Below are 25729 nucleotides of genomic sequence, written 5' to 3' on the forward strand. Positions count from 1 at the left end.
AATCACAAATAGTCCTTGAGGTTTACGAAATTGTTACGAATGATCCTTGAGGATTTTTTTTGTAACATTAATAGTTCTTAACGTTAGGGCTTTTTATCACAAATGATCCCTGCTATTAGAAATTATGTTAAGTGTCTGATGTGGAAGATACGTGGAGTTCACATGTCCAATCACATCATAACATGTGGATTAAATAAATAAATAAATAATTTTTTTTTAATGAAAATCCATTTACTCTCTCTCCTCTCTCTCCCCATTGTCCTTTCTCTCCTCCCTCTAGCCTCTCTCTCTTTCCCTCTGCCCTCTCTCCTCTATGTGCTCTCCCTCTCCCTCTTTTTTTTTTCTTGCCTCTACAACCCGACCACCTCATCCCCACCCGCAACCCACGCCCAACCCCACCCCTTTCCCTCTGCTTATTTTGCAAAATAATCACTTGCACAAAGCAGTTTCACATTTCCTTTCACACAAACATTTATTCAAACAACTTAAAATAATTAAAAACATAAGGGGAGGGTAGAGGAGGAGAGAAAATACAGAGGGAGAGGGTGGGGAAGTTAGGCTTGGGTTGCGGGTGGCAGTGTTAAAAAAACAGAGACCATTTTTTCTTGCGAGTGGCAGTGGGCAAGAAAAAACCAGAGGGAGGAGATTCCCAGGTTGTGGGTTATGATATACAACTATATACAAAGATGTGGAAAGATATATGGATTATATTTTTTTATTTATTGAAAATGGGTTATATTATTTTGTATGATATACAACTATACACTCCTTTCTCTACCACAAAAATCTAGTTTTATAACTATACATTTTCTCCACCACTGTATATCTTATATTTTTTCTTGCGGGTGGCTGTGGGCAAGAAAAAACAGAGGAAGGAGAGGACAGAGGAGAGCAGAGGGGAAGAGAGGGGGCGGAGGGTGGAGAGCGAGGGCAGAGGGGGAGAGAGACAGAGTAGAGGGAGGGGGATGAAAAGTTGCAGAAAAAAAATAATTTCAATTCACACTTACCTTCCACGTCACAAAAAAAAAAAACCCTCAAGAATCATTCGTGATAATTTTGTAAACTTTAAGAATCATTTGTGATAAAAAGACTTGTCTTTTTATATGTTAAGCATCTCCAATTACTTGTTTTGCTTTTGAAATTTCTTTTTTCTTTTGTTTTTTTAACAATAAAGGACTACAACTTGTAAGTACTGTCACCAATTAGCTACCTTAAAAAAAGCAAAGAAACTAGTTGACCCAAAAAAAAAAAAAAGCTAAGAAACCAGTTGACCCAAATAAAAAGCAAAGAAACTCGGCCGGCCAAAATGTCTCACTCAGCACTAAAAATAATTGCTTTTAGAAAAAGACATTGATGATTTCATATTTGCTGGACTAAAAATAATTGCTTTTAAGTCGATGGATGCATCATCCTTTCATTTCACAAGCTGCTTGTTTACAACATCCAGGAAGGAAGTAGAAACCCCAAAACCTAATTATTTCCCACTCACGCAGTTTGTTTGTTCACCACACACTTATGGCACTTGTGAGAGCAGCTCAGCAAACCTCCTCCAATTCTCGATATTCTCGTTATCACGTGTTTCTGAGTTTCAGAGGGGAAGACACTCGCAAGAATTTCGCTGACCACCTCTGTAGAGCGTTGGTCAACGCCGGATTCCACACTTTCCGAGACGACGATGAATTTGAGAGAGAAGAAGATATCAAGCCCGAACTGCAAAAAGCAATCAAACAGTCACGAACTTCTGTTATTGTGTTCTCGAAAGACTACGCTTCTTCCACATGGTGCCTTGACGAGCTTTTGATGATCCTTGAACGCAAGAGGATCTCAGCTGACCATGTCGTTTTGCCTGTCTTCTACGATGTAGATCCATCCCATGTGAGGAAGCAGACAGGAAATCTTGCAAAGGCATTTGCTAGGCACCAAAAAAATCAACCGCTGCAGAAGGTGAAGGCATGGAGGGAGGCCCTTGCAGAGGTTGCTGATCTTGCAGGGATGGTCTTGCAAAATCAAGCTGATGGGTAATTCATTCCAACTAGCTACTCCGTTAGTTTTTCTTTGACGCATTAAAAATACTAAAAATAGGTGTTCAATTTTTGTGTGTTTTACTTTTGAAATGGCTAAAACAGTTTTTCAAAAACCAAAAGAGCTTCTACATATTTTTTTAAATATCCTCCGTTTTTAATACAAGTTGCTTGATCTCGATTTTAAATGGTTTCTGTTTATGTTTAGTTGAGCTTTAGTTTTAGAGGCTTAATTCAACCCCATCATCTAGATTGATCTTCACTTAGCTTTTACATCTATCGTCAGTTGTTCCCATTCACAACCAGTGCACACACTACCGGTTAAATTTGATAGATTCGGTACGATTAATTAAATTTGTTGCTTTCATGGACTCATCTCTTATTATACCTTAGAACTTTCTGATCTTATAAATTTCCATGGTATTTTATAAGTCAATTATATGAGAATCACACATGTTTGAATTTTCTTTCATTTTGACTGCAATTGTTTTAGGTACGAGTCAAAGTTTATCGAGAAAATAATTAAGGTAATTGGAGACAAACTAAGTCGCACACCCTTAAGTGTTGCCCCCAACATGGTTGGAATGCAATCTCGAGTGGAAAATATCAACTTATGGTTACAGCACCGATCAACTGATGTTGACATACTTGTAATTTATGGGATAAGTGGAATAGGGAAGACAACCATTGCAAAGTTTGTTTATAATTCAAACTTTCAAAGATTCAAAGGAAGCAGCTTTCTTGAAAACATCAAAGATATTTCACAACAACCTAATGGCTTAGTTCAAATACAAACACAACTTCTTTTTGATATTTTGAAGGGGAGAAAAGTGAGAATACACAGTGTTAGTCAAGGAATAACTGAGATTGAAGACGCCATAAGTTCTAAACGGGTTCTCCTTGTTCTTGATGATGTGGATCATGTGGACCAATTAGATGCACTACTTCGGATGAAAGATCGATTTTGTCCAGGAAGTAAAATCATCATAACAACTAGGCGTGCAAGATTGTTAAAGGCCCATCAAGTTACTGAGGTATATGCAGTTGAAACTTTGGATCAAAACGAATCATTGGAGCTCTTCAGTTGGCACGCTTTTGTCCAGGACCATCCCATTGAAGATTACATAGAATATTCGAAAAAAATAGTGGATCATTGCGGAGGTCTTCCATTAGCTCTTAAAGTTTTAGGTTCATCTTTGTTGGGGGAAACTATAGATGTATGGAAAAGTGCATTGGACAAGTTAGAAGCTATTCCAAATGGTGAAATAATAAATAAACTAAGAGTAAGCTACAACTCTTTGCAAGATGACCATGATCGAAACTTATTCCTCCATATTGCTTGTTTCTTTATCGGAAAGGACAAAGATTACATTGTTAAAATACTAGATGGATGTGATTTCTATACAATTGTTGGCATTCAAAATCTCATCGATAGATGTTTGGTGACAATTGATAAATATGACATGGTCCAAATGCATGATCTAATTCGTGGAATGGGAAGAGAAATTGTTCGTCTAGAGTCAGAGGAGCCTTGGAAACGTAGTAGAGTATGGCGTCAAAAGGATTCCTTCAAAATCCTGACAGAAAAGAATGTAAGAAACATGTGAAGGTCTTCTTGTAAGAATGTAAAAAACATGTCTTCTTGTAATATTAAATGTTTTCCACTTTTCTTCTGTAGGGTACAAGAACAATTGAAGGTCTTGTCCTGGACATGCGTATGCGCCCTACAAACAGTCCCATATACTCAAATGAGAAAGTCTTGGAAACCAATGCATTTGGAAGGATGCATGAACTAAAACTACTCCATCTTATTCATGTACAACTCGATGGATGTTATGCTGAATTTTGTACTGGATTAAGATGGCTGTGTTGGGTTGAATTTCCTTTGGATTCTATACCCTCTGATTTTCCTTTGGGGAGCCTAATTGTTCTTGAAATGGAATATAGCGACTTGAGACAAGTTTGTCAAGGAACAAAAGTACGTAACTCTACAATTTTCAATTCCTTTCCCTGTACGTAACTCTACAAACAGTATGGAATATAGGATTATTTTAGTCTGATAACAAATTATATATCTATAATATTCTATATTAACTACTCCACATTGTTTTTTTCTGTATATTTTTTTATCCTGCAGTGTCTGCCGTTATTGAAGATCCTTGATCTCCGCCATTGTCATAGCCTTAGTGAAACTACTGACTTCTCATGTTGCCCCAATCTAGAGAAACTAATTCTTGAAGATTGTGAAAGCCTGGTTGGTGTCAATGAATCCATTAGAAACCTAGAGAGACTTGTTTACTTGAGTTTGAGGAACTGCAGAAACCTTAGGATGCTTCCTGAGCACATCCTCATGCTAAAATCACTTGAAGCACTTATTTTATCTGGTTGCACAAATCTTAATGAGTTATCAATTGAGATGTTGAGGAACTTGAAATCTCTGAAAGTGCTTGAGGTTGATGAAATTCCAATAGGTAAATTCTGGCCAGGAAGAAGTTCACGTATATTGAGTTCTCTACCATGCTCTTTAGTAGACTTAAGTCTTCAGTGGTGCAATCTTTCAGATGATGCCTTTCCAAAGGATTTTAGTGATCTATCCTCATTGAAAATACTAAAGCTAGGGCACAATCCAATTTGTAGCCTACCAGATTGCATCCAAGGTTTAACAGGGCTCAATGAACTCTCTTTTATGGAATGTAGGAGTCTCAAATCCCTTGTTGGGTTACCAAGAGTAGGCAGCCTGAATGTGGAATGTTGTGTATTATTGAAGAAAATAGCATATCAATCCGGTCAATTCCGAAAACACGGTACCAAGTGCTTTTACAATGACAACCTAGTTGAATGGGAGAATAACTACAAGCTAGAACCCATTGGAAGAGTTGATGTAGAAATTATCAACCTTTTGGGCTTGTGCAACTTGGAATCTATGGCACCCATTCGGATTCGAAAACCATACCAGTCACAAATTGATGATGATCGTTGTCCCGTCCAGGTGCACCTCTCTCTCTGTCTCTCTGTCTCTCTGTCTCTCTGTCTCGATATCTCATATGATTAATTATAGGAAGAGTTGACTAATAATATTCTGATGTCCATGTCATATATTATATATAAATGTAGGGACTGTACGAACGTGGTATATTCAGCACATTTTTTGCTGGGAATGAGGTTCCAGGCCAGTTCAGCCACAAAAGTACAAAGTCATCAATATCTTTTGTTGTGCCTTTACTTCCTAATCACGGAATCGGAGGCTTGAAGGTCTTTGCTGTCTATACAAAACGGGCCAATGATTCTCCTTGGGCTTTACCTGGGCCATTGATTACTAGAGTCAGAAATAAGAGCAAGGGTCTGAAGTGGATCTATGCCCCGTCACACTGCGGCATTCCTGGTGAAGGAGAAGACATGATATGGTTAAGCCATTGGAAGTTGGAGGAGGAGGTTCACTTAGATGGTGGCGATGAAGTGCTTGTTTCCGTAATTATGGAACCTTGGCTTCAGGTAAAGGAGTTCGGCATCCAGCTTTTGCAGCCGCTGCAAGAAGAGAATCATAATAATATGATGAGTGCCCAACACAAAACCATTGATCCGTATTATGCTGCATGTGCCACGAGTGGAGATTTGGATGAATATCAGCCAGGAGTATACTTGCTCTCCCGCAGAAGTGTACCAATAAAAGATCCGATTTGGTTCAATAAGATCCTTGGTGACTCTGATGAAGAAGGTACACTTGATCATTTTACTCCACTATTCATTGTTCACAGGTTAGTCCATATTCATTTCAAAAACAAGTTTCCTCTAATTTGTTTTCTGTGTTTTCCAGACAAAGAAGAAGAGCAACAGGATGGTCATACAATTGCAGCAGCCAAGACAGACGGCAATATTAACTCCAGAGGCCGCCTCCGTGGCTGGAAGGTGCTCATCACTGCCGTTTTCTTCTTTCTCACGCTTCTCTTATCACTCGCTCTTCTTCACCTTCTCACAAAAAGAAGGGACAGTCCAAAAGCCGTGGATGGATGAATTTTTTTCTACTTGAACAGCCGGATTGAGTTGTTTTCTGCCTTCATATAAATTAGCATCAAACTCTTGTTTTGCATATATCCAATGTCTTCCTTCCTAAGACCAATTTCATTTTATAGCATCAATACATCTCCTTCTGAGGAGATATATATATATATATATCATGCAATGTTCTCTTTTGATTCTTTGTGCTGTTAATTTACAAAATTATTTTCCGAGAGGAGCTCAAGAGAACCAAAATCTCAATCATCACAAATTTCATCAGTACCATATGTTTAGTTCGATATTCAGCTTAGTAGAGAGAGAACTTTCCAGCTAGGTAGTATGCATATTCTTCTTTACCAATAATTGGCAACAGTCATTGCACATCAAGAACATACACTTTTATTTGTTTTAATACAACAAAGCTATGTTTCTAAAAGAAAAGGCTGACGATGCAAAAATTGGTAAGGAAGGGAGCATATATATTAGATTGATAATTTACATCAAAATTTCAACAAAGCTATGCTTTTCATTTTCTTTGACAAATCCAAACAAATCAAGGGATGGATACTCTGTTTTTTTAGGGGTCAAAGAAGAACTCTGCTTCTGTGTGCTAATTAGCCTAAGCGAGTTTCACATATAAACCCATAAGCGAGGCTTAAATTATAAAATTACCCACAATCCCCGACAGCTGCCTACCCACCTTACCCGTGGCCACCACCCAAGTTCCATAAAGGGTACAGAAAAAATGGGAACAGAAGATCTGAAGTCCAACACTATGATCAAACTAGTTGGATTGCTTTTGTTACTTTCTCCCTTTTTTATCTTAAATTAAAAAAATAACAGATAATGATTTCATTTGCTTGACTCAAAATAATTGCTTTTTAAGTCAATGGATGTATGATCCTTTCATTTGGTCATTCACAAGCTGCTTGTTTATACAATCCAGGAAGGAAGTAGGAACCTCAAAACTTGTAGAAGATTTAATTTCCACGCAAACAGTTTATTGTGAAATAGTAAATAAGCTAAGAGTAAGTTACGACCCTCTGCAAGATGACCATGACCAAAAATTATTCGTCCACATTGCTTGTTTCTTTAGAGGAAAGGACAAAGATTACATTGTTAAAATACTAGACGGATGTGATTTCTATACAATTTTTGGCATTCAAAATCTCATTGATAGATGTTTGATTACAATTGATAAATGGGAGAAGGTGTAGATGCATGACAAGATCTGTGCAATGGGAAGATGAATTGTTCGCCTAGAATCAGAGAAGCCTTGGAAGTATAGTAGAGTATGGCAACATAAGGATTCCTTCTATATCTTGACAAAAAAGAATGTAAGGAAAATATTCTTATATGCACACATATATGTTTTTCATCTTGTTGTAAATATTTTCCAAATGTTTTTCTCTTTTCTTTTGTATGGTACAGATACAATTGAAGGCCTTGTCCTTGACATGCACATGAATTTAATATGGTCTTGGTGCCAAAAGCCCAAAAAAGAAAACCAAAGCCCCAAACAAGGTAACCCATAACGTAAAACTCAAGGAAAACAGAGTAACAAAGGTCACAGAGTGAAAGAAGGACATTGAAGATTATGGGACACTCTGTTTCTGTGGTCTACGTTAGCCTAATCGCTTTTCAAGTCAAGTCAAGTCAATGGAGTTATGGGTAGGCTGTCTTTTTCATTCATTAAATTCTGCAATTCATCATAACACGCTTGGCTTTCGATGAGACACCAGCAAACGCTAGTTTGTTTCTTGACCACTTCAAATCGTCGATATCCATGGCTCTTGTGAGAGCAGCCGATCCACAAACCTCCTCTGTTTCCAGTACTTCTGGATATTGTCGTTATCACGTGTTCCTGAGTTTCAGAGGCCAAGACACTCGCAAGACTTTCACTGACCACCTCTACACGGCCCTTGCCAACGCCGGATTTCGTGCTTTCCTAGACGACAATGAAGTCGAGAGAGGAGAGGGTATCAAGCCCAAACTGCAGAAAGCAATCAAACACTCACGAACTTCTGTCATTGTGTTCTCGAAAGACTACGCGTCGTCCAGATGGTGCCTTGACGAGCTGGTGATAATCCCTGAACGCAAGAGGAGGACCTCAGATGACCATGTCGTTTTGCCTGTCTTCTACGATGTGGATCCATCCCATGTGAGGAAGCAGACAGGAAGTCTTGCAAAGGCATTTGCTAGACACCAAAAAACTCAACCGCTGCCGAAGGTGAAGGCATGGAGAGAGGCACTTGCAGAGGTTGCAGATCTGGCAGGGATGGTCTTGCAAAATCAAGCTCATGGGTAATTTCATTCCTACTACCAACTGAATTAGTTTCTTTATTTGGTTGCAACTGAATTAGTATCTCGTTATTAATCTGTATTTCGTTAAGTGTACAAAAATTATTGATGGATTCTGTCCTTTCAAATAAAAGAAAAAAAAAATGATAGATTCTTTAATAACCCTTATATCCAGCACATCCACAAAAACACCCTCAGCAATCCAGGTTCTTCTAAAGGCATCCGGAACTGAGATGCAAAGACAGAGAAATACCTATATATTTGTACCTTCTAACTTTCTGAATTTATTTCCGTGGTATTTATAACTTAAGTATATGAAATCATGCATGCATGTCTGAATTCTCTTTCATTTTGATTGCAATTTTCTAGGTACGAGTCAAAGTTTATCAAGAAAATAGTTAAGGTGATTGGAGACAAACTAAGTCGCACGCCATTGAGTGTTGCTCCCAACTTGGTTGGAATGCATTCTCGAGTCGAAAGAATTAATTTCTGGTTAAAACGCAGGTCAACTGACGTTGGCATACTTGTAATATATGGGATGAGTGGAATAAGGAAAACAACCATCGCAAAGACTTTTTACAATTCTAACTTTAGAATATTTGAAGGAAGCAGCTTCCTTGAAAATATCAAAGAAGTTTCACAGCAACCCAATGGCTTAGTTCAAATACAAACACAACTTCTTTCTAACATTTTGAATGGGAGAAAAATGAAAATAAGCAATGTTAGTGAGGGATTAATTAAGATTGAAGATGCAATAAGCTCTAAAAGGGTTCTTCTTGTTCTCGATGATGTGGATCATATGGACCAATTAGATGCAATATTTCAAATGAAAGCTCAATTTTATCCAGGAAGTAAAATCATCATAACAACTAGGCGTGCAAGATTGTTAAAGGCTCATCAAGTTACTGAGGTGTATGTAGTTGAAACTTTGACTCAAAAAGAATCATTGGAGCTCTTCAGTTGGCATGCTTTTGGCCAAGACCATCCTGTTAAAGATTACATAGAATATTCAGAGAAGCTAGTCGATCTTTGCGGAGGACTTCCATTAGCTCTCAAAGTTTTAGGTTCTTCTTTGTTGGGGGAAAGTATATGTCTATGGAAAAGTGCATTGGAGAAGTTAGAAGCTATTCCAAATGGTGAAATAATAAATAAATTAAGAGTAAGCTATGACTCTTTGCAAGATGACCATGACCGAAAATTATTCCTCCACATTGCTTGTTTCTTTGTTGGGATGGACAAAGATTACATTGTTAGAATACTAGATGGATGTGATTTCTATACAATTGTTGGCATTCAAAATCTCATCGATAGATGTTTGGTGACGATAATTGACGGATGGGACAAGGTGCAGATGCATGACCTGATTCGTGGAATGGGAAGAGAAATTGTTCGCCTAGAATCAAAGGAGCCTTGGAAGCGTAGTAGAGTATGGCATCATAAGGACTCTTTCAAAATCTTGACGGAAAAGAATGTAAGAAATATGTGTTATTTGTACACATTTTGTTTTTCCTCTTCTAAAAACTTTCCAAATGTTTTTTCCTTTTCTTTTGTAGGGTATGGAAACAATTGAAGGTCTTGTGCTCGACATGCACATGTGCCCTACTATAAACTCAAATGAGAAAGTCTTGGAAACCAATGCATTTTCAAGGATGCAAGAACTAAAACTACTCCATCTTAGTCATGTAAAACTCCGCGGATGTTACGCAAAATTTTGTAGTGGACTAAGATGGTTGTGTTGGCTTGAATTTCCTTTAGATTCTATGCCCGTTGATTTTCCTTTGGGGAGCATTATTATTCTTGAAATGCAATACAGCGGTCTGAGACAAGTATTCAAGGGAACAAAAGTATGTTACTCTCTACTCTTTTCAATTTCTTTTTCATTTTCATTAGGCTTTTAGTTTGATAACAAATTATATATTTATAACAATTAACTCCCCACATTGTTTTCTTATGTACATTTTTTCCTCTACAGTATCTTCCGTCCTTGAAGATCCTTGATCTCAGCCATTCTCATTCCCTTTCAGAAACCATTGACTTCTCATATTGCCCAAATCTAGAGAAATTGGTTCTAGTAGACTGCATGAGCCTGATTTATGTCCATGGATCCATTGGAAACCTAGAGAGACTTATTTACTTGAATATGAAAGATTGCAAAAGGATTAGGATGCTTCCCAAGAACATTTGTATGCTAAAATCACTTGAAACATTTATTATATCTGGTTGCTCAAATCTAAAGGAGTTATCAATTGAGATGCTGAGGAACATGAACTCGTTAAAAGTGCTTGAGACAGATGGAATTCCAATAAATGAATTATGGCCAAAAAGAAGTTTGAGTATCTTGGGTTCTTTACCGTGCTCTTTAGTAGAATTAAGTCTTTGGGGGTGCAAGCTTTCGGATGATGCCTTTCCTATGGATTTTAGTAATTTGTCCTCATTGCAGAGACTAAATCTAGGGAATAATCCAATTTGTAGCCTACCAAATTGTATCAAAGGATTAACAAGGCTCGATCAACTCTCTTTTCACAATTGTACGAGTCTCAAATCGCTACTCGGGTTACCAAAATTAAAGGACTTGGATATCACTCATTGCATATCATTGGAGAAAATAACGTATGAATCCTTTTTATCCCCGGGAGAACTTACCAGAGGCAGTTGCAACTACAACCTAGTTGAGTGGCAGTACTGGTTACTACCCTTTGGTAGAGTTGAATTGATCAACGTATTGGGATTGAACTTGTTGGAATCAAAGGCACCCATTCGGATGCACAAACCATCTCATATTTCAGAAAATGATGATTGGAGTCCCGTCCAGGTGCGTCTCTCTCTCTCTCTCTCTCTCTCTCTCTCTCATGATCAAAGGAAAGAATTGACTTATAATATTGTCATTTACATTTTATATGTATAGGGATTGTATGAAAATGGTATATACTGCACTTTTTTTGCTGGGAATGAGGTTCCAGGTCAGTTCAGCCATAGAAGTACAAAGTCCCCGATATCTTTTACAGTGCCATTACGTGATTATTATCACAGAATTCGATTCTTGAAGGTCTTCGCTGTCTACACAAAACATGGCAATGACAATGGTTCTGCTCACGCTTTACCTGGGCCAATAATGACTAGAGTCAGAAATAAGAGCAAGGGTCTGAAGTGGATCTATTGCCCACAATGCTACGGTATTCCAGGTGAAGGCGAAGGCATGATATGGTGAAGCCTCTGGAAGTTGGAGGAGCAGATTCGCTTAGAAGGTGGCGATGAAGTGGTTGTTTCAGTAATAATGCAACCTTGGCTTCAGGTCAAGGAGTTTGGCATCCAGCTTATGCAACTTCAAGAAAATCTTAATATATTGACTGTTTCCACAGAAGTTTCTTATTCTCAGATCCTTGGGGACTCTGATGATGAAGATACGACAGGTGTGTTTTTTATTAATTCATTTGATTTTACTCGGACTATTAAGTTTCATCTAATTTGTTGGGATTTTATGTTATTTTGCATTTACATTGTCAGACAAAGAAGAGGAGCAACACTATGATCAAACAATTGCAGCCACGACAGGCAGCAACAAAACTGGCGGCCTCCGTAGCTGGAAGGTGATCATCACCGCCGCTTGCTTCTTTCTCACGCTCTCTCTTATCACCCGGTCTTCTCTCTCTCACAAAAAGAAGCGAAAGTCAACAAGCCGTGGATAAACTTTTTGTACCTGAACTGCATACAGTTGTTCTTGCATATGTCCAATGTTTTCCTTCCTAAGACCTATTTCGTTTTGTAGCATCAAATGCATCGATCTGCTTGGAAATATGTATCATGCAATGCAATGTTCTCTTTTGATTCTTTGAGCTGCTCATTGTACAAAATTAATTTACGACAGGTGATGAAAAGAGCCAAAATCTCAAGCTCATTATAAATTTCAGTACCATTTGTTTAATTCTATATCAAGAACAGTCAATGCATATCAAGAACATTCTCTCAGTATGCAAATTTTTCAGAGAATAAATCTGTAGACATAGTTTAAGTTCTATCTAACTCTTTCAACTGTTATTGCAAACATAGTTTAAGTTCTATCTAACTCTTTCAGCACTCATCTATTATATATTTGTACTTCTAACTTTCTGAACTTATTTCCATGGTATTTTATAACTTAAGTATATGAAATCATGCATGTAGCAGGTTTGAATTCTCTTTCATTTTGATTGCAATAGTCTATAGGTACGAGTCAAAGTTTATTAAGAAAATAGTTAAAGTGATTGGAGACAAACTGGGTCCCACACCCGTAAGTGTTGCTCCCAACTTGATTGGAATGCATTCTCAAGTTCAAGGAATTAATTTATGGTTACAAGATGGATCAAATGATGTTGGCATACATGTAATTTATGGGATGAGTGGAATAGGAAAACAACCATCGCAAAGACTGTTTACAATTCAAAACTTTAGAATGTTTGTAGGAAGCAGCTTCCTTGAAAATATCAAAGAAGTTTCAGATCAACCTCTAATGGCTTAGTTCAAACACATACATAACTTCTTTATAATATTTTGAATGGGAGAAAATGAAAATAAGCAATGCTAGTGAGGGATTAATAAAGATTGAAGATGCAATAAGCTTAAAAGGGGTCTTCTGGTTCTCGATGATGTGGATCATATGGACCAATTAGATGCAGTACTTCAAATGAAAGATCGATTTTATCAAGGAAGTAAAATCATCATAACAACTAGGCGTGCAAGACTTTTAAAGGCTCATAAAATTGTTAGGTGTAAGCAATTGAAACTTTGATTCAAAAAGAATCATTGGAGCTCTTCAGTTGGCACGCTTTTGGCCAAGACCATCCTGTTAAAGATTACATAGAATATTCAGAGAAGCTAGTCGATCACTACGGAGGACTTCCATTAGCTCTCAAAGTTTTAGGTTCTTCTTTGTTGAGGGAAAGTATATGTCTATGGAAAAGTGCATTGGAGAAGTTAGAAGTTACTCCAAATGGTGAAATAATAGATAAACTAGGAGTAAGCTATGACTCTTTGCAAGATGACCATGACCGAAAATTATTCCTACACATTGCTTGTTTCTTATAGGAATGGACAAGGATTACATTGTTAAAATACTGGATGGATGTGATTTCTATACAATTGTTGCCATTCAAAATCTCATTGATAGATGTTTGGTTATTATTGATGGATGTGACAAGGTGCAAATGCATGACCTAATTCGTGGAATGGGAAGAAATTGTTCGCCTGGAATCAAAGGAGCCTTGGAAGCGTAGTAGAGTATGGCATCATACTATTAGTACTAAAAATGGATATATAACTAAATATCTCAAAAAGGTAACAATGTATTGAACATCTCCCTCAACAATAAGAAACTATCCATCCAATTTTCTCCACACTGGTGTGCAAACTTAGCCCTCTATATTGGTCAAAAAAAAAAAATTTCGTTTTTTTCCCTCGAAAATGTCTTTCATCAAAGCCCAAAAATGGGGCAACATAAACAAACAGACAAGAGCAAACAACAGCTCACGAGGAGCCGAAAGAGAAAAGCTATGGTTTGTTATATTAAATTGTAAAAGCAGTCCACCACTCCACGCCACTTGTTTACCAATTCTTATTCAAATTCATTCTTTTATTTCTTTCTTATTTCTTAACTTTGTTTATGTTATAAAACTAGAAAAATTTAGGAGAATCTAGAGGAAGAGAATAACCATTGAATTGCTCTTCTAAAGCTTCATCTATTCATCGAGTGCCTATTTATAGGTATTTGGAATACAAAATAGTGACTTATTGGGAGGGTGAGTCATATGGTGGGTATACTATGGGCATGGTGGGCATCCATGATCCATTACATATAGTTTACAACAGTTTAAAATATTTCTTTACTTTTTGGACCTTCGAATTATTGTTGTTTTTAGTTTTCTAAATGCAATTTAAGCTCACGCCGACCACAGACACCACCCACACCCTATCTCTCTGTCATAACTATGATATTAACTAAGGCTGAATTTTGGTTTGAATATAGTCAGATCCAAAAGACGAATTTGCAATGATGCGTCCGGTTTGCTTTTTCTTCTTTTTTCCCCAGTGGATTGTCCTTTGTATGATAATCTAACTTTGATCATTAGACCCCCAAATTTTTTCTAAATGACTTTTCAATATATATATGAGTGTGTGTATGTAGTTCACGGTGTTAATTTGGAGGACTATAATTATATAAAGGAAAAACCTTACAAAATCCCATTGTCATTATAGTATCCATCTTTGTGATGGTACTAGGCGGAAATAAAAAATTATACATTAAATCATATAAGTTATACTGATTCATAGCTTCATTAACTAATTTTCAATAAGTATTAACATAAAACATATACATATTAAATATAATATAAAAAAATACATATTGTCAAAATGAATATATATTCAATAACATAATTCCAAGTATACCTAAGTTGTGCCATGTGCGATGCTTGAGAAAATTGAAAAAGATTAAAATTTGAAAATTAAGGGTAAGGACGATGAGATCGACTTTGATAGCACAAGATACGGAAAGTCAACATATATTTTTCTTGAGACCACTAAACCTAAGTATCACATATATCCTTTAAAAAAAAAAAAACAAAACAGAATATCATGCTTCATGTTCATTATATGGTGGGATCAACTAGTATATTAGTATTTCATTATGATTGTAATCAGACTTGGAAACTTCAGTGCATGGAAACCGCCAAGAAGCCACACAACGTGAAGGGGCCATCCATTTAACGGGATATATATAGGTTTAATATTTTTATTTTTGCAGAAAGCTACCTGGGCTACGGCCCAATGTTGCCCCACTACGTAGTTTCGCCTACAGACACCAAATTTATTCAATCGATTTTTCCATTCTACGTCATGAGAGCGACACTTTTGGGAATCTGTGTAGGGTTTGTTATATTAAATTGTAAAGCAGTCCACCACTCCCCGCAACTTGTTGAGCACTGCTATGGTCGATTTCTTTTCCAATTCGTATTCAAATTCATTCTCTGATCTTATTTCTTTCTTATTTTCTTAACTTTGTTTATGTTATAAAATTAGGAAAATTTAGAGGAAGAGAATATGCATAGAATTGCTCTTCAAAAGCTTCATCTATAAGCATTTAAAATACAGTTTAGTGAGTTATTGGGAGGCGGGCATCCATTACATATAGTTTACAATATTTCTTTACGTTTTGGAACTCCGAATCATTGTTGTTTGTAATTTTCTAAATGCTATTGAAGCTCAAGCCGACTCCAAACACCCTGTTTCTCTGTATATATATTTAATCCACGCTGCAGTGTACCATGTCAGCAATCTAACAATTTGTTTGCAAAATCAAATATTAAGGGCCAAATTGATGTTGAGTGTTAATTTGTAGGACTGTAATGACAGAAAGAAAAAACCTTACGGAAATCCCATTGTCTTTATATTATCCATCTTTGTGATGTCTTTATATTATCCATTGTCTTTAAATCATATAAGTTATGCTATGTTATTTCATACTTCATTATGTGGTGACACCAACTAGGATACTACGTTTTCACTATATGTTATTTCATACCTCATTAGGCCTTCTCCAACCCATTTAGGACTAAACCTAAATTTTCCCCTGCAAAAAGTAACTATTTGGGTTCTACCCAGACTCAAAATGTTTTTTCTCCCAATCCTACGGATTCAAATTTTAAGTCCGCAACTTTATTAAATTGTTTAAGAATGATTTAAATCTAATTTTTTTTTATGGATAACTTTTCTTTATTTAATCTTTTTAAATAACTGCATACTTTAATTTTTTGAACATTTGACCTTTAAAAATTGAAATTCTACAAATTTAATGTTTTTGGTTGATTATTTGAGAAATGAGTGGGTATTTATAGAGTTTGGGGTGAGTTTTGATGTTGGATATGATTTAGATTAAGTTAAAATATTATTTTGATCTTTGAATTTAAATTTCAATAGTTGGATTTTTTTTTTTACCATTAAAATAGCTTAGATTTAATCTATTTCGTTGATTTAAGTTAATATTAGAATATAAAAAATAAACAAATAAGCTTTCAATACAAACATTTGTTTATATTGAATACGAGTTTGTACTGTAACCAAATCCCATAGCATATAGTATCTCATCTAGGAATAACACATACAATATGAGACCTAATTTTAATTTCAAAATTGCAACTAGCCCACAGTTTATTGGAGCATAAAATTTGGATCTAGTAAGATCGAAGTAATAATAGACAGAGGTTTCCTGGCAATGGCATGGTGTGAACCTAGAATTTGTCATGCCATTACTCTCCTTTCATTTCAAGGGGGCCGTATCTTTTTTTAAAAGACACAAATAAAGCTCCCACTAGTTGGATTGCTTTTGTTACTTTCTCCCTTTTTTATTTTAAAGAAAGAAAAAAAAACACATAATGATTTCATTTGCTTGACTCAAAATAATTGCTTTTTAAGTCAATGGATGGATGATCCTTTTATTTGGTCATTCACAAGCGGCTTGTTTATACAATCCAGGAAGGAAGTAGGAACCTCAAAAGTTGATAGAAGATTTAATTTCCACGCAGACAGTTTATTTGTTCACAACACCTCATCCATGGCACTTGTGAGAGCAGCTCGGAAAACCTCCTCTTCTTATACTTGTCGATATTGTCGTCATCACGTGTTCCTGAGTTTCAGAGGCCAAGACACTCGCAAGACTTTCACTGACCACCTCTACACGGCCCTTGTCAACGCCGGATTTCGCACTTTCCGAGACGACGATGAAGTCCAGAGAGGAGAAGGTATCAAGCCCGAACTTCAGAAAGCAATCAAACATTCACGAACTTCTGTTATTGTATTTTCAAAAGACTACGCGTCGTCCACATGGTGCCTTGAGGAGCTCGTCATGATCCTTGAACGCAAGAGGATCTCAGCTGACCATGTCGTTTTACCTGTCTTCTACGACGTGGATCCATCCGATGTGCGGAAGCAGACAGGAAGTCTTGCAAAGGCATTTGCTAGACACCAAAGATCCCAACCGTCAAACAAACTGATGGGTAATTTCTTTCCTACTACTTTGTTTTATTTATACGTCTCTTTCTAAAGTTAAAATACTGAAAATGATCTTTTCATTCTATTGTCATGTTTTTCTTTCTAAAGTTAATTTCATATGATTTTTACTTTTTCAGGGCGTGTTAATTATAATATTTCTGAATTTTCTTATGACTTGTTTTTGTTCACCCCTTTTTGTGTTTAGTACCTGTGATGGTAGGGTAAAGTTCCCCATTAATCCAAAGACCATGGTTGGTCAATAAATTAACTTTCTTTGTGTGTCGAGCGTGCCACCATTAGCAATTTTTCAATTCTAACAGACTTGAGAGTAAAAATAACTTGCGCCCCAAGCTATTGACTTTGAACAAACGATTGTGAATTTGGGTGAGGAATATCTCCCAAGTAAGTTCTTTTCTATGCCTTAGACTGGTAAGGACTTCATAATTTATCTAAATAAAACTGGGAAGTAAAGCAAAAATACAAGTGTTTGAAAATAAAAACAAGTTCAAGGAGAACTGTTTGAAATACAGTAAATGAAAGGAACTGCTAAGTCCGGAAATACATCAAAATATTGGACTTCGAATTCTGCCTGGAATGCCATTTCTGAGACTATTTTAGTCAAGCTGGACTGCACTGGATTGTGTGGCTGGACTGGACTGGACTGGACTGTCAGGCTGGACTGGACTGGCTGCACCTTCAACTAATAAATATTAGCTGGAAATCGATACCAATGTTGAAATTGGCAGAGCTATAATCAAGTTGAGTTGTGAGTGGCTGGGAATTCTGAGCAGAATCTCAAGGATAGCTTTGAAGGTCCTTGGTACCTTTGTTGGTTTTGCTTCTATTGAAGGCTAGAATGATCAGTGAACTGATTGTTTCTTTTGTATTTGTTTTATTGATTGTTGGGGGTGTCTTTTCTTCAGCTCTCATCCCTTGTATTTATAGGAATTTTGGTTCCTAAAAATATCTGGAAAATATCTCCTGGAAAATATCAGTTGTGATGAATATCTTTTCCTTGTAACTTGTGAAGAAAATATCCCGCTTTTGAAGGCACATGGATGTTTTGCAGAGATACTCAGCATGCTTTCTCTAAGAATTCCTTTTGAATACCTTCTGGCCATTCTTGTAACTTGTGCTTCAAAATATCTTAACTGATGAGACCACACGGGTCTGTAGTTCCTGAGACTTAAATGGCTATAGGAGATAACTTTTACTTTTACCTTTCTATTGGAATGATATGGGCTTCTTTTCCAATTTTTGGCAAGTGGAGTCTGAATGGCCAGTTGGGCTGATGAGTAAAAAATAAGTCCAAATGTATTTTGGCTAGAATGGAGAGTTTGGCCAAAAAGTGCAAATTTTGGTACAAACAGTTTTACTTTAAAATGTATCTTCCCATATAAATTTAGTTGGGTTTTTCAGAAAGCTCATTTTAAGAAATCAAACAAATCAAAGTTGGGTTTTTCAAATGAGAAGTCTATTGCAGTGATGTTTGAAATCTTTTTTTCATTTGGATTGCAACTTTTCAGACACGAGTCAAAGTTTATCAACAAGATTGTTCAAGTGATAGGAGAAAAACTAAGGCGAAGACCCCTAAGTGTTCCCCACAGAATGATCGGAATGCATTCTCGAGTCAACGAACTTAATTTATGGTTACAAGATGGATCAGATGAAGTTGGCATACTTGTAATTTATGGCATGAGTGGAATAGGGAAGACAACCATTGCAAAGTCTGTTTATAATACAAACTTTGAAAGATTTGAAGGAAGCAGCTTCATTGAAAACATTAGAGAAATTTCACAACAACCTAATGGCCTAGTTCAAATACAAATACAACTTCTTTCTGATATTTTGATTGGGAGAAAAGTAAAAATACACTGTGTTAGTGAGGGAATGACTGAGATAGAAGATGCGATAAGCTCTAAAAGGGTTTTTCTTGTTCTCGATGATGTGGATCATATTAGCCAATTAGATGTGGTGCTTGGAATGAAAGATCAGTTTTATCCAGGAAGTAAAATCATCATAACAACTAGGCGTGCAAGATTGTTAAAGGTTCATCAAGTTACAAAGGTGCATACAGTTCAAACTTTGGATAACAAAGAATCATTGGAGCTCTTAAGTTGGCACGCTTTTGGCCGAGACCATCCCATTGAAGATTACATAGAATATTCAGAGAAGCTAGTCGATCATTGCGGAGGACTTCCATTAGCCCTTCAAGTTTTAGGTTCTTCGTTGTTGGGGGAAAGTATAGGTGTATGGAAAAGTGCATTGGAGAAATTAAAAGCCATTCCAAATGGTGAAATAGTAAATAAGCTAAGAGTAAGTTACGATTCTTTGCAAGATGACCATGACCGAAAATTATTCCTCCACATTGCTTGTTTCTTTATCGGAAAGGACAAAGATTACATTGTTAAAATACTAGATGGATGTGATTTCTATACAATTGTTGGCATTCAAAATCTCATCGATAGATGTTTGGTGACAATTGATGAATTTGACAAGGTGCATATGCATGACCTGATTTGTGGAATGGGAAGAGAAATTGTTCACCAAGAATCAGAGGAGCCTTGGAAGCGTAGTAGAGGATGGCATCATAAGGATTCCTTCAAAATCCTGTCAGAAAATAATGTAAGAAACATGTGTTATATGTACACATATATGTTTTCCTTCTTGTAAATATTTTCCAAATGTGTTTCTCCTTTCTTTTGTAGGGTACGAGAGCAATTGAAGGTCTTGTGTTTGATATGCATATGCTCCCTACAAACATTCTCATAAACTCAAATGAGATAGTCTTGGAAACCAATGCATTTGCAAAGATGCGGGAACTAAAACTACTCCATCTTAGTCATGTACAACTTAACGGATCTTATGCAGAATTTTGTACAGGATTAAGATGGTTGTGTTGGACTAAGTTTCCTTTGGATTCTATACCCACCGAGTTTTCTTTGAGGAGCCTGGTTGTTCTTGAAATGAGATATAGCAGCTTGAGGCAAGTCTGCAAAGGAACAAAAGTATGTTACTCTACGCTTTTCTAATTTTTTTTTTCTTTTCAATTTTCACTTTCATTAAGCTTTTCGTTTCATAAAAAAAATTCTATATCTATTAACAATTAACTCCCCACATTTTTTGCTTCTGTATATCTTTTCCCCAACAGTGTCTTCGATCATTGAAGATTCTTGATCTCAGCCATTCTCATTCCCTTACAGAAACCACTGACTTCTCATTCTGCCCAAATCTAGAGAAACTTATTCTTGTAGATTGTGTGAGCCTGATTTATGTCCATGGATCCATTGGAAACCTTGAGAGACTTGTTTACCTGAATACGAAGGATTGCAAAAATCTTAAGATGCTTCCAGAGAACATATGTATGCTAAAATTACTTGAAACACTTATTATATCTGGTTGCACAAGTCTTAATGAGTTATCAATTGAGATGTTGAGGAACATTGAATCTCTGAAAGTGCTTCATACGGATGGAATTCTGATAGGTGAACTAGTCCGAGGAAGAAGTTCATGTATCTTGAGTTGTTTAACATGCTCTTTAGTTGATTTAAGTCTTCAGGGGTGCAATCTTTCGAATGATGCCTTTCCAAGGGAATTTAGTAATCTATCCTCATTGCGAAGACTAAATATAGGGGACAATCCAATTTGTAGCCTGCCCAATTGTATCAAAGGTTTAACTAGGCTTGATAAACTCTCTTTTTCGGGATGTAAGACTCTGAAATTGCTTGAGGGGTTACCAAGAGTGGGCACGTTGGATGTAGCAGACTGCATATCGTTGGAAAAAATAACATATGAACGCCGTCCAAGGCGCATTGATGCAATATTGTGGAACAATTGCAACCTAGTTGAGTGGCAGTACAGGTACAAGCTAGAACCCGTTGGAAGTGTTGATGCAGAAATTATCAACCTTTTGGGCTTGTCAAACTTGGAATCCATGGCACCCATTCGGATGCGCAAACGAAATTGGATGTCTGCAAAGGATGTTTGGAATCCCGTCCAGGTGAGCGTCTCTCTGTCTCTCTGTCTCTCTGTCTCTCTTTCTGTCTCTGTCTCTGTCTCTGTCTCTGTCTCTGTCTCTCTCTGTCTCTGTCTGTCTCTCTCTCTCATAGTAAAGAATTTACTTATAATATTGTGATTTACAGGGGCTATATGAAAAGGGTATATTCAGCACATTTTTTGCTGGGAATGAGGTTCCAGGGCAGTTCAGCCACAAAAGTACAAAGTCCACAAAAGTACAAAGTCCCCGATATACTTGACAATCACAGAATTCAAGGCTTGAAGGTCTTCGTTGTCTATACAAAATTGTATGCTAATTATTCTGTTAGAGGAGCTTTACCTGGGGCAATAATTACTAGAGTAAAAAATAAGAGCCTCTGGAAGTGGATCTATTGCCCACGATGCTACGGTATTCCAGGTGAAGGAGAAGACATGATATGGTGGTTAAGCCTCTGGAAGTTGGAGGAGCAGGTTCACTTAGAAGGTGGCGATGAAGTTGTTGTTTCAGTAATTATGCAACCTTGGCTTCAGGTAAAGGAGTTTGGCATCCAGCTTGTGCAGCAACTGCAACAGGAGAATCATAATATGATGACTGTTTCCACAGATGCTTCTTATTATCCACGTGTCAAGAGTGGAGATTTGTATCAATATCTGCCAAAACATAGAGAATATTGAGAGTAGAGAGTGGAAAGTGTAGAGAGAATGAGAGAATGATAGTTGTAGAATATTTTCTGATTTTTCACTTATGTTTCATTCCTTACAATCAACATATATATACAAGTTCCTAAGACATTAGTCAAGCCCCCCAAGTTAGGCAACCAAACTAATTAGGCAACCAAACTAGTTAGGCAACCAACCTAGTCAAGCCCCCCAAATATTGTAGGTGCCAAACATAGTAGGTGCCAAACATAGTAGGTGCCAAACATTAATTGACTACATAATTAACACATTAATTGACTAAACATTGTAGGCTACCAACCATTGTAGGTGCCAAACTAATCCTCATTAATTGACTATTGCTAACACTCCCCCTCAAGTTGGTGCATAGATATCATCAATGACCAACTTGCCAAAAGAGAGACTGTCGTTATTAATATTTCCGCATCAAGCTTCTTCTTAATAGAATGTCGATCCACTTCAACATGCCCCCTCACGTGGGACCACTACATGGTGGGCCACACGTGGAGCAAAGGCCACATCGAAGTTAATCATTTCGGTCTGTCGGTGGCAACACCAAATCCAAGTGCAGCCGGTTGGTCGGTAGATCACATAAACCATGCGAACAAGGCAAAGGCAAAACAAAGAACACAGAAACCCTGTGAACACGGCAAAGGTAAGGTAAAGGACACAGAAACCCTGTGAACACGGCAAGGACACAGAAACCCTGTGAACACGGCAAGGACACAGAAACCCTGTGAACACGGCAAAGGACACAGAAACCCTGTGAACACGGCAAAGGACACAGAAACCCCCCTGTGAACATGGCAAAGGTAAGGTGAAAATAAACCCTAAAGATAGGGTAAGGCACGACAAAGGCAAAGGCAAAGGCAACCAAACCCTAAAAAATAGGATAAGGCAAGGTAAGGCAAAGCATGGTAAAGTGTGGCAAGGTAAAGCCAAACCCTAAAAAATAGGGTAAGGCAAGGCAAAGAAAGTCACGAGCAAAGGCAAAGTCAATGGGCGTGACCACAACGGAAACACACCAGCAAAGACAAGAACACGGTAGAAGCAACAACAACACTGTCCTCAACAAGAGACAACAACACTGGCAGCAGCAAGAGCAACACTGGTACCAGCAAGAGCAATATAAGGCACTGGCACCAGCAAGACAAGGCAGGGCAGACAACTGTGGCAGTAGCAACAGCAGAGGCAACTTCTCTTCACTCCCCATCTCCCCCTGAAGAGAAGGGGTCGATGAAGCCATATGATCAGTGGTACTGGCACAAGTGAGAGAAATCTAAGACACTGGCACCAGCAAAGGATATAGTAGGCAGCAGCAATAATACTAGCAGTGTCACAAATACTTCCATTATTGCAGACACAACTTCTCTTCACTCCTCCTCTCCCCCTGAAGAGAAGGGGTTGTCAGAACCATAAGAGCAGTGGCACTTGAGAAACAGAAGCTGACTGAAGCTCAGATGTAGAAGAATCAGTCATGGCAGATAGGTAACTGAATTGCAGGTAGCGGAATAGATGAGCAGCAGTGTCACTCCCCCTCAAATCCGACGACGTATGAGAGTCGAGATTTGGAGAAAGCAACACCGGTAATGACAATAAAGTTGCAGCACCCAAATAAAGTTGCATCTATCTCCCCCTCAAATCTGACACTGGTAGAGGGTCGAGATTTGGAAGAAGAGAAAATGAAATAATAGTAAAGAGACTCAAACATGGCAGTCTCGTGGCAGAAACAAATGCAAGGAAAGGTGGAATGGAGATGGGCATCCGACAACTGGAGAAAAGGAAGAAAAGATGGAAAAGAGTCTGCAACCCAAAAAGAAAGAAGGATTAAAAATGAATGAAGGTGGATGACATGTGTATGCACACATAGAGAGAAAGGGACAAATATTGTATAGATAGGGTAGGTGACGTTGACAAGTGTAAGAGTTGTTGAAAAAAGGAAGAAGCATATGGTGCAAAATAAGTCAATAAAATAAAGGGAAAAGGAAGCCAAGTTATTGGCGTGAAAGAGAAGAGGTAGCAAAGATTTTCATACATATATATATATATAAGAGAGCTCGTTAGAGCTTGAGGGATGATGCAAACACCAGAGTGGCTATGCAAAGGGAACAGCAGCAGTAGTGTAGCTCGGCATGACAGAGACAAGGCCGAGTAGGAAAAGGCTCAGCGAGCGGTGACGAGGCTCGCGGAGGAAAGGAAATGGCTCGGTGAGCGATGACGAGGCTCACGGAGGAAAGAGATCATGGTGACCAAGGAACGTACTGCCCATAGGAAACAAATTAGGCCATCGTGGCCAAGGGACTTATTGCCCATACAGATAAAAGAGAGGAAATTTAATGGAAAGAAGAGAATTTACAACAACATGAAAAAACGCCAACGACTCTCAATTTGATAGAGGATCTTAAGGATTAGCCATTAGGCTCTGATACCATGCCAAAACATAGAGAATATTGAGAGTAGAGAGTGGAAAGTGTAGAGAGAATGAGAGAATGATAGTTGTAGAATATTTTCTGATTTTTCACTTATGTTTCATTCCTTACAATCAACATATATATACAAGTTCCTAAGACATTAGTCAAGCCCCCCAAGTTAGGCAACCAAACTAATTAGGCAACCAAACTAGTTAGGCAACCAACCTAGTCAAGCCCCCCAAATATTGTAGGTGCCAAACATAGTAGGTGCCAAACATTAATTGACTACATAATTAACACATTAATTGACTAAACATTGTAGGCTACCAACCATTGTAGGTGCCAAACTAATCCTCATTAATTGACTATTGCTAACAATATCAGCCAGGAGTATACTTGCTTTTTAGCAGAATTAAAATAGAAGATCCGACGGGTATGTTGAAGATACGACGGGTTTGTTTTTAACTTTAGTATTAATAAGATCCTTGAGGACTCTGATGATGAAGATACGACGGGTATGTTGTTTATTGACGAATTTGATTTTACTCCGACTATTAAGTTTCATCTAATTTGTAGGGATTTTCTGTTATTTTTTATTTTGTTACAGTCAAAGAAGAAAAGCAACATTATGATCAGACAATTGCAGTCACGACAGGCAGCAATGAATCCGGCGGCCTCTGTGGCTGGAAGGGGAAGGTGCTCATCTCCGCAGCTTGCTTCTTTCTCACGCTTTCTCTCATCACCCGGTCTTCTCTCTCACACAAAAAGAAGCGACAGTCAACAAGCCGTGGATAAACTTCGTACCTGAACTGCATACAGTTGTTCTTGCATATATCCAATGTTTTCCTTCCTAAGACCTATTTCGTTTCGTAGCATCAAATGCATCGATCTTCTTCGAATATGTATCATGCAATGCAATGCTCTCTTTTGATTCTTTTAGCTGCTCATTTTACAAAATTTATTTACGACAGGTGCTGAAAAGAGCCAAAATCTCAAGCGCATTAAAAATCTCAGTACCATATGTTTAATTCTATATCAAGAACAATCAAATGCATATCAAGAACATTCTCTTAGTATGTAAATTTTTCAGAGAATAAATCTGTAGACAACCAAATAGTGATTAATAAATGGAACAACTATGCCAGAGCGTTCCATTTTGAATAATAGAGTTGAGGATCGACTAAGTTCCTCACAAATCTCTTTACACACCCATTCTTGTTGCACTAACAGAAATGCTCAGCACACCCATGTTTCTCACAAATCTCCTTTACGCACCCATTCTTGTTGCACTAACAGAAATGCTCAGCA

At 37.5% G+C, this 25729-nt stretch overlaps 2 protein-coding genes and 1 pseudogene across 2 annotated transcripts; all 3 read left to right on the plus strand.

The window, feature by feature from the left end:
• Positions 1–1413: 1413 nt before the first annotated feature.
• LOC110763956 (disease resistance protein RUN1) lies at positions 1414–6167 on the plus strand. Its single transcript, XM_088248251.1, has 6 exons — positions 1414–2018; positions 2515–3613; positions 3700–3999; positions 4159–5010; positions 5136–5736; positions 5836–6167. The coding sequence occupies exons 1-6, from the start codon at positions 1516–1518 to the stop codon at positions 6030–6032; spliced, it is 3552 nt and encodes a 1183-aa protein (XP_088104377.1). The 5' UTR covers positions 1414–1515; the 3' UTR covers positions 6033–6167.
• A 1297-nt stretch (positions 6168–7464) lies between these two features.
• On the plus strand, positions 7465–11666 carry LOC110763948 (disease resistance protein RUN1-like). Its single transcript, XM_088248254.1, has 5 exons — positions 7465–8321; positions 8688–9789; positions 9872–10162; positions 10291–11130; positions 11224–11666. The coding sequence occupies exons 1-5, from the start codon at positions 7804–7806 to the stop codon at positions 11524–11526; spliced, it is 3054 nt and encodes a 1017-aa protein (XP_088104380.1). The 5' UTR covers positions 7465–7803; the 3' UTR covers positions 11527–11666.
• A 5177-nt stretch (positions 11667–16843) lies between these two features.
• Positions 16844–22007, plus strand: LOC110763952 (disease resistance protein RPV1-like; annotated as a pseudogene).
• Positions 22008–25729: the final 3722 nt, after the last annotated feature.

This window comes from Prunus avium, chromosome 2 (genome assembly GCF_965620075.1).
Source record: "Prunus avium chromosome 2, drPruAviu1.hap1.1, whole genome shotgun sequence".
NCBI classification, from domain to species: domain Eukaryota; kingdom Viridiplantae; phylum Streptophyta; class Magnoliopsida; order Rosales; family Rosaceae; genus Prunus; species Prunus avium.